The sequence below is a fragment of the Lygodium microphyllum genome, chromosome 16, assembly GCF_053477565.2.
Source record: "Lygodium microphyllum isolate KBCC chromosome 16, Lygodium_microphyllum_v1.1.10, whole genome shotgun sequence".
Taxonomy (NCBI): Eukaryota; Viridiplantae; Streptophyta; class Polypodiopsida; order Schizaeales; family Lygodiaceae; genus Lygodium; species Lygodium microphyllum.
This window is the reverse complement of record NC_141150.1, coordinates 14,787,726-14,798,007: the sequence shown is the minus strand read 5'-3', so window position 1 is coordinate 14,798,007 and position 10,282 is coordinate 14,787,726. Positions and strand designations below refer to the sequence as shown.

Genomic DNA, 10,282 nt, shown 5'->3' with positions numbered 1-10,282 from the left:
AAAGTTGTGTTCCAAGAGGATGGACAACCCTCATAGGGAGAACTACCAAAATTTCAATAATTTAGAGTAAATTTTTCGAGAGGATGTAGGTCATTTCTCCTTGAGCCTAGAGAAGACCTCTTCCAACCAAGCAACTTCTTCTACATTTAGCCCAAATTGCTATGTAGCTTTGTTAACACTAATGAGCAAGGAATTATCACAATCCATAAATCAACTCAACTAGAAATTCATTTTCTTTACAATTTAAGGCTAAGCTTAGTATTATGAATGGAAACAATGAAATCGTCATTATGCTAGAGAAGATAACCGGATATTAAAACTTAAAGAGGAATCCTCTTTTCCTAAGGTAGCATTCTACCAGGAAAAGAGTAAGATAAGCTGCTTCCAAGCATTTTCTAATTGTTGAGCCACTTGAGAATACTTAATGGATATCTTAGAGGCACCACTAAAAGGAGTGGTATACCATTTGGCTTGAGGCCAAATTTGACCAAAAAACTAGTTGGTCTTTGATAATCACCACTAAGAGAGGATGAGTGCTCATGGTTGATCCTCTGAGATTTTCTTGAGTAGGGATTAAAAAAACCTTGAATCCTTCTTGAGTAGCTCCAATTGAGCCCCCCCCAACTATAGAAGACATGATTTGATCCCATACAATGGTTGGCCAACCTTGTGCTTTGTTGAAGGACCATAGGATTCATCTAAATAATGCATGAATTGTAGTCTAGCATGTAGCAACAAAAGGGAATATGGAGGCTGTGAAGGTTGTGATCAAGGATAATATCATGCAAAAGGAGGCTAGGCAACAAAATCCAAAGTGAAATGAAGCATATAAATCTTTGCATTGATCTTATAAAAAAACCAATAGAAACAACAAGATATCAAATTGCGTTGCCTTTATGGACTTTAGTAAATCAAATATAAGAAAGCTATTGAGGGTTTTCATGCCAAGAGAGAAGTAATACCTCAAACTTAGGATTTCTTACCTTAGAACTAGAGAGAAATGAGAATTCCTCATAAATACCAAGCCGTGACCTCGTAAATGACGAGTTAGCATGGATGAGATTCGAGTTATCATCAATGAGCATTCGGGTGCACAAAATACTGAACGTCCGGGAGAGCTAGAGGTTTGATAGAGCCAACCATCATACCTTGATCAACGAACCAAAAATAAATAATGAGTGATTAGAGAAAATAGAAGAAGGGCAATAGGGAAACCTTGCCTAATGCTCCTTTGAAGCTTGAAATTACTAGTTGCATAACCATTTGTTGAGACAATGGCAAATGCATTTGAAAACAAGGCTTTCATCATTTGGAAAAACTAATGCCCAAAACCTAATATATGCAAGAAAAGTAAAATAAATCCCCATCATGCTCTATCATAAGCCTTATTAATCAATTCCCAAAATAACAAAACTTGCATCCTAAATATTATATTGGCCATGAATAAAGTTGTATTGATTCTTACGCACAAGGCGGCACATGATGTGCTTGATTTTGATTGCTAAAGCCATTTAATGGCCACAAATGATTAGACCAATGGTGTTTAGTAGATTTAGGTATTGATTTAATAATACCTTCATTTTCTTTCTCTTTCATGGAGACGGCTATTCTCACCAGATTCAACATACTACAAATATTGTCAACACATACATCCCATATGGTAATGAAAAAATCAACAGGAAAGTAATTAGGGCCTAGAGTCCTAGCCTTATTCATGTATTTAACCAATATAAGCATCTCATCAATGGAAACAGAGTACTAGGGCCACATTAGGATCAATAGAGTATTGCATGTGTTGTAAGAATTTATCAGCTAACCATCTACAGGGAGATGAAGAATAATGTGATCATTATGTGCACAAAAGGAGAGAAGAAAAAGTATGGCCTTGACATTGCTAAGTTGAATCAAGTTGCCGCACCTCAGCTTGACGCCTCCCATGGTTCTTGCAGAAGTTAGTAATCTACTACATGTATTGATCGTAGTGGATAGAAGGAGATCTCTTTGGGTTCAGAAAACCTGCTCCTCATGCGATAGAGGAGAGGTAGTGAGAGATCTTTAGATTTTTGAATAACCAACAAGTAATGATGCTTTGGATTACCCTATGCTTATACTTTTGCATAGCTTTTGCAATGGTATTAAAAAAATGATGAGATGTAGGTTTAGATGTTAACCATACATTTGAACCAAATACTTGTCACTTGTGTTGCTTTAAGAACTTCTTCTAAGTACTAAAGAAACACTGATTTGAACAACAACCAACAAGCAATGATTAGTAGATTGATTAGTAGTGTTTGAAAACACTAGTATCCAAGCTTAGTGAAATGCTTATGTTGAAGTCTGGTTGAATGTCAACTTGAGAGTCACCTTTTGGGCAAGAAGCTCTGAGTTTTGAGCCTCTAGATTTGCAATGAGCTTGAACCTTGCTCAGTTAGTGATTAGAAACACTTGTCAAGACTTCAATGAGAAGAAAGCTGAAGAAAACCAAACTTCAAGCTTTTTGGCTATGGCTACTTACTAGACCCACAATTAGGGTTTTGCTCATAGCGGCTATCAAAGGAGGAAATTTGAGAAACCCTTTTAGGATTAGATAGCTCACTTAGGGGGTTGACAAAACCCCATAAAGCCTGCCAACATTGTGACACCTAGAGGTCACACCAGGTCATTGAAGTCCAGTTGCCTAGATTGCACTTGCTTTTGCATTTTCTCCAATGCCGAGTTGTAGAGCACACAATTTGGAGGTTTTAGGAGCCATGCCAATGCACCCTAAGCTAGATCTCTAGAAAAACTCGTAGATTGAAATGGCCTCCTTCATCCTCATGAGGTCCTCCATTGAGTGTTGGTCCAATATTGGGTGGAAATTTAACTATCACAAAGCAAAATGGGCACCTCTTCAGTGATATCCAAATCTTGCACTACATGACTAAGCCATGTAGCTTCCTTGCATGTCTTAATTGCTACAACATACTCGGCCTCAGTATAACAGATAAAGCTATATATGGCTATAATTAAGAAATCCATGAGATTTAACCTTTCTTAAATGTGAAGAAAAAACATGTCATAGACTTCCTAGAGTCCACATTCCCTATAAAATTAGCTTCTGCATACTCAAGAACACATGTATCTTTCCACCCAAAGCATATCCACACAACTCTGGTGCAATTCAAATATCTCAGGATACTCTTCATTGATTCCAATGCTTCTTGCCTAGGTTTTCCATAAATCTATTAACCACTCCAACTGCATAAACAATGTTTGAACATATAGCTACCATAGTATATATCAAGCCATCAACTCTGGATGTATTAAGAACATTGGCCATTTCAGCCTTCTACTCATCTGACTTAGGGTTCTCCTCTTGGATAAGTTTCAAATATTGAAGCAATGGAACGCTAATAGCCTTCCCCCTCTCCATAGTGAAATGTTCAAGTACCTTCCCAATGTACTCTTTTGAGATAGATAGAGGATCTTTTTATCTCTACCCCTCATAATCTACATGCAAAGATTGTGACTATGCATTTCCCAAGTCCATGTTGTAGGTTTCATGCAACCTTTTTAAAATGCATCCATATCCATAAATGACAGTGATGAGCATGCCATCAACATAAAGGATCAAGAGCATAAGGCTACCATCCATAGCCTTCTATATGTATAAGCAACAATTAGTCTCGCTCCTAGTGTATCATTAATACCTCATGAAGGTATCAAACTTATGATACCATTATCTAGGAGCATATTTCAATCCATATAAGCTCTTATGGAGCTACCAATGGTCTCTTGCCTTGCACAACAAACCCTTCTGGCTATTGCATATAAATATCATCATATAAATCCTCATGTAAGAAAGTTGTCTTAACATCCATCTATAAAAGCTCCATATCCTCCTTGATAACCAATTCAAGCACCATAGGAAGGGTAGCCATCGTGACTACTAGTGAGAAGATCTCATCAAACTCTACCCCCCTTCTCTTAAATCCCTTGGCCACCAATCTTGAATTGTACTTAAGCAATGCATTAGGTAGATACATTTTTAGCTTATAGATCCATTTGTGTGATAAGGTATGCATACCCTTAATCAAAGGAATCAACTTCCAAGTATATCATTTTTGACCAAAGAGTCCATCTCCAACAATATACCCTTCTCGCACCTATAATTATCATCTCTAGTCATAGCATCAATATAACCTAAAGGCTCTCTACAATTTGTAACCATGACATAATCTAGAGATCGAATGTATCTCTCTAGTAGTCTAGAGACTCACATAGGTCGTCTCAAGAATGGCTCAAGTTGCACATGTAGTTGTCCCAATTGCCTATCTTGCCCAATGTGAGATTGCCCAGTTGCTTGTGGCACTTCTACCTCAATATTTCAGCCCTGCATCATGTGAGAGGACACTCTAAAAACCTAGAAGAACAAGTTGAAGAAGACATGGAAAGCCATTCCATCTCATAAGGTTAATGTTCTTTTATGGAGGATTGTAGCTAATAAATTGGCTATGCAGTATAGGACCGCGACGTTTACTAAACACATCTCTCCAATGTGTGTCTTCTGCAAGAGGAAGAAGGAAAGTGTCAAGCATGTATATTGAGATTGTAAAGATGCACAAGCTTTGTGATGCATGGTTAAGAAGGGTATGGAAAATATTAATCTACATCTTGTGATTGGATGGAAGTAGATGCTTTTAGGTGATCATGGCGATTTCAACAAGGTCTCTAGGAAGACATGTAATATTATCAATGATGTTATCCTTCCCCACATATGGAGCTATGGAAATAACTTGGTTTTTTGGTTGGGTGCATAGCCCCTTTATCATCCTTGCTAGTAAAAAGAATACAATTTTTTTGGGAGTGCACTATTTGCTTAAAAAGCTTGCTAAGAAGCAATCGATAGTTAGAGTTATGAAGGCCCTGGTATAGTGGCCTTGCCATGTTTTATCTCATTATGGTGATGTGAATACTTATCCCCTTTTTGAAGTATAAATATGTATATATGCATTGAAAAGAACATTATTATTTATGCTTGAAAGCGAAAACATTAAAGCATAGCCCCTTTATCATCCTTGCTAGTAAAAAGAATACAATTTTTTTGGGAGTGCACTATTTGCTTAAAAAGCTTGCTAAGAAGCAATCGATAGTTAGAGTTATGAAGGCCCTGGTATAGTGGCCTTGCCATGTTTTATCTCATTATGGTGATGTGAATACTTATCCCCTTTTTGAAGTATAAATATGTATATATGCATTGAAAAGAACATTATTATTTATGCTTGAAAGCGAAAACATTAAACGATGCCAACTATACAATCTAGAAATGTGCAATCCACATTTAGATAAATAAGCAAAATGCACGAGTGGCTTGGACAAATTGACAAATTTAGAATGCCAACATAGGTGGTCTGGTCCAAATAAGTTATATAGGAAAAACTTCCGAAACAATGCTTTTGCTTTGACCCCGGGTGGTCCGGAATGTGCATGCACATGTGACAATATTATTTCAGCCTTGTGTCAAGGTGGTGCATTTTATGATGTAAAAGACCTCATATGCCAGTAGCAATCACAGCAATAAATGTCGGCTGGCTGAAACCTTATGTGATGACAAGGGAATTGGGGAAAAAGGGAATGATAATGCAGGTATAATAAACACTCTCTCCTTCCTTCTCTCTCTCTCTCTCTCCCCCCCACCCCACCACACACACACACACACACACACACACATGCCAATGGGATTACAATCAAGGGTACCACTGCTGTTGGGGTAATAGTATCTCCTCACACACAGACACATACACACACACACACACACGCGGCAATGGGAATCCAATCAAGTCACTGATGTCTGTGTAACACTCTCTTCCCACCTCTCACACACGCACAGAGTGTGTCATGGGAATCCAATCAAGGTTTATGCTGTTGTTGCTCGGGGTTGTTTTGCCCATGTGCCATTGCAGTGCAGCTGCATGCACCAAGGAGCAAGGGCAAGACTGTCTCACATTTGCAGCCCAGGCCCAAGAAGTCCCCCCTTCAGCCCACCATCTTGCACCTCACCACCATATGCCCCTGCCTATCAGCAGCATTGTATTGGGCATCCTGTCCTGCACTGGAGTTGTTATCATCCTCGTCTTGGCTGCCATCAGCTTCTTCATGAGATGGTGGCACAAGACAAGCAAGGAGGGGGTCCTGCAGGCAAGCCACATCCCCTTGAGAAGATTCAGCTTGAAGGAGCTTCAATCCATCACAGGCAACTTCAGCCACAAGCTTGGCAGGAAGCCTCACCCCACTAGCTTCAAAGGCTGGATTGAGGGTACCCCTGTTGCGGTAAAGAGGGTTGATGCCAAAGGAGCAGAATGTGGGCAGGATGGGTTTCTTGCATCAGTCTATCAGGCAAGCCATGTGACACACAACAGCTTGGTTAAACTGCTAGGTTATTGCCTGGAAGGAGAAGAGATGATGCTTGTGTATGAGTATTTGGAAGCGGGGTCCCTGGATTTGGTGCTTCTCAAAGCTGCAGAGGCTTTGGATTGGAGGACAAGGTACGCCATCGCATCGACACTCGCACAGACAATCCTCTTCCTACATGAGGAGTGTGGAGAATGCCTCGCCCATGGCAACATCAAGCTGGAGAATGTGCTCCTGGGGGAGGATTTGTGCCCCAAAATTGCCGACTTTGGGCTTGCAGATCTCCATCTGAAAGAGAGAATCATAGCTTGGAAGCATGTTCACCAAGGCAGGGGTGCCGGTAGCACCTCCTCGATGTCGGCCTCGTGGCTCTCGAGCTTCCAGGCTTCTGCTGCTACAGATGTGTACGGATTTGGGCTTGTCCTTCTGTCTTTGGTGCTGGGGCGGGGCAACATTGTCGACGCCCTCGCTGCATCCACGGACCCCATCTTCTTTGAATGGATCTACCTGCAAGCCAAGCAGGGTATGTATGAGGATGTTGTGGATGGCAGGCTGATGTTAGAAGCTGACCCCTTGGAAGTCAAGGTAGCCCTGCAACTAGCCTTTTGCTGCATGCAGGAAGATCCTGCGGCACGCCCTACCATGCGAAAGGCATGGCAGGCTCTCAAGAACCATGAAGAAATGGGATTGCCTGGCATCACTTCCATGTTCTTTGGGTGCCATTCTAGTAGTCCAAGCAACGCAACCTCCGATGCAGGTGAGCAGGTAGTAGTCTTGGACGTTGATAAACAGGGAGAAGATGGGGCTGCCATAAACAAAGAGATTGAGCCTTGCTACCAGATATTCAGTATGCGATCACATCGGCGGTCTATGAGTAGTGTTTCTTCAGTATGATGCCACAACCAGGGAACTTCTCATCCATGATCGAAGGGGGTGATTTTTGTGCCTTCTGATCTTTTGTGCCTGCAGACATTTGTTACTGGTAAACTCTGTTCTCAGTCTTGCTGAAGGGCCTGGTGTTTGTTATGCTGTTAAATGTCCCAACAATGGCGATGGATTCTAAGCCTCGGTCCATGTTATCAGAGGCAGCTGCTGCTTGGTTCTTACTGCCATCCATTCATGAAGCTTATTGCATGTCATCCATCATTCAATCTGATCCTCTCAGCGGATTTCACAACTCTCTGTGCAGCAGCTGTGACTTATTTGTGCCTAAGTACAAACTGATCATGTAAGTTAATGGTGTGACATCAGTGTTTCTACCTCCAGGAGTGTCAAGTTTATAGTGTAATGGTGTGACATCGTTATGCCTGAAGGAAGTTCTGAGGGAGAAGAGGTTATCATTATGTTTCAAGTAAGTTCTGAGGGAAGAGAGCAGATCTTTATCTGTGAATCTACAGAGCGCCTTTCTTCTCCTCCTGCATAAGAATTCGAGCACTACCCGTGCAATGCAAAAAGGCATAACAGTAGCTGAATGCCATGTTACTACTTTAAGTGTCCCTTGGACCTGGTAGATATGATATAGTCTTGTTGTGAGTGTGAGAGGTCAAGCGTACGTTCATGTTGAGAAACCCTCAAGGACCATCTATATTATTAGTTAATGAGAGGTGGGGGGCAGGTGCCACGTAGCAGCCCCCCACGGCCCCCACAAGAAAAAAAAGAGAATGCGGGGGTGGGTGCTGCACCGGCCCCCACAAGAAAAAAAAGAGAATGTGGGGGCGGGTGCCACGCGTCCAGCACCCACCCCTGCCCGCAAAAATCGCACCTGCCCCAGCGCGAAGCCCCGGGGCGAGTCTAGGCGCGGAGCGCCTAGTGTAGGTTAAGGGGACTGATTGCAAAAGTATTATCGAAAAGCAAACACTTAGAGCGATATAACAAAATATATGGAATATGTTGAGAGTCTTGCATAGGTATCACTCATTGATTTGCTAAAAAGTGTCACATTATTGGCTCTCCAAGGGTACCATTACCTGCTAACTTTATATTTTTCTTAAAATTACATAAAACATTGTAAAAATACAAAACTCAATATTAGACTTGTGCAATTCCTCTTGATATCCCCTACATGCTAATACATTCAAATCTCAAAAAGTTGCAAAATGTGAAATACCCCCCAAATATTCATCTATTTCTTTTGTTCTATACTTGGTCCCCTTACCCTAATATAGTATAGGCAAGTTGATGGAGTTCCAAGTGTGAGTTTGAGTGACTCCACCCACTTGGCTCATGTCGGCAATAAGTAGATTACTTAACAGTCTTGGAAGTAATCCCGTTTTAAAGTAAGTTAAAGGGTTTTAAAAAGGTGCCACATGTAGTTTACTTTACTTGATATACTTCTAGAGAGTATAGAAAGTGTGCACCTGACATGGCCCTTAACCCACACCTGAAACTAGCATGAAGTAGGTGGCTTGAATCACCCAATAAGCCAAAAGTAGCAAGACTACAACAAGTTATGTCATTCTTGCTACTTTCAAACCTTTTTGGCCAACTAAGGTAATCCCTTTGTAAGGGATTCTTTAATTTTTTTTGTCAAAAGTTCTTGTTGGTTGAATGTTTAAATCATTCATGTATAAGGGGTGGTGCTTATTTTTACTTTTTACCAAGCATTGTTAACACAAGGGAAAATGAAGGTTTTTGTGGAAGAATGATAATGCTAATGAATGAGAAGGGGCATAAGATGTTAAGGAAGCTAGCATGGAGCAGTAAAATGACACCAATGGGCAAAACCTTGGATGATTTTATTACAATGATAGCAATTTGCATAATGGGAGGACCTTAGCACCTCACAAACTTATCTTGCCTTAGCCCCCCACTAAAGCCAATTCTTACTTCTACAAGTAGAGATCTTATTTTGTCTTCTTGTATATTTGTTTTTATTCAATGTTTTATTAATTCTTGCACTTATTATTTGTAATAATTATTTATCACTTAATACTTTCAATTTTTGAAAAGAATATAACACTCGTATATATATCCTACTTTCTATTCTTTATTTTTATCTCCTTATACATGGTAGTGGTACAAATAATGTGCATTTGACACATGCAACTTATAGGAATGTTATTGTTGATGATCTTTTTTCTCGATTTTTGGTCTTTTGTTGATTGTTTTTCCTTTCTTCTCACTTTGCTTGTTGTAATGATCAAAGTAACAATAAAAATCAAATAGTGAAAAGAAAAAGAAAAAAGCAATAGCACTTGTGAAAAAAGACAAAGCAAACTTATACATAGATGCAATTTGCCGCTCTTTGATTTGTCTGTCTAACTCCTTCTGTCATTGAGCTCTTGTATCAAGGTATGCCATTGATTGCATTGATCATGCATAGCTATTTTGTTGGAATCTATTCCCATTAAATCCAATTTTCTTTAGTTCCATTGTTGATTGTTTATGACAAGCTGTTCCTTGACTTCAAGAATCAAGCTATCGTCATTAGTTGTGCCATTAGATTTAGTTATTTAATTAGTCTCTAAATCCATTGATTTTAAAAATCAACATGCCATCATTAGTTGTGTTGCTCTTAAGTTATACTTGTAAAAAATATATTGATATTAAATGACGTGAATACCATGTCGATTACACATACATGTACATATACAAACATTGTTAGCCTATGTTGAACACAAAGTAGTAGTAGTGGAAGATAGAAAAAGTGCAATAAAATTTAATTTTTTTGAAGCGCAAGTGAGTGTAGGATCAAGGAGTTAAATGGGACAAAACAAGGAAAAAAATTCGAGTTGTACGAGTGCTAGGCTCCCTTTTGTGCAAGTTGTTTGCAACAATGTATAAATTTGTGCTTCATAAGCTTACTAGGAAGAATACAAGTTATATATTGAGAAAGGGCTAGTGTTGGACCCAAGGGTGGGTGGATGCTCAAAAAAGAGGACATGTATATAAG

At 39.8% G+C, this 10,282-nt stretch overlaps 1 protein-coding gene across 1 annotated transcript; it reads left to right on the top strand.

Annotated features, from left to right (window-relative positions):
- Positions 1 to 5,686: 5,686 nt before the first annotated feature.
- Positions 5,687 to 7,653, top strand: LOC148022552 (cysteine-rich receptor-like protein kinase 43). Its single transcript, XM_087695086.1, has one exon. It carries the CDS (start codon positions 5,878 to 5,880, stop codon positions 7,282 to 7,284), a length of 1,407 nt encoding a protein of 468 aa, XP_087551212.1. The 5' UTR covers positions 5,687 to 5,877; the 3' UTR covers positions 7,285 to 7,653.
- Positions 7,654 to 10,282: the final 2,629 nt, after the last annotated feature.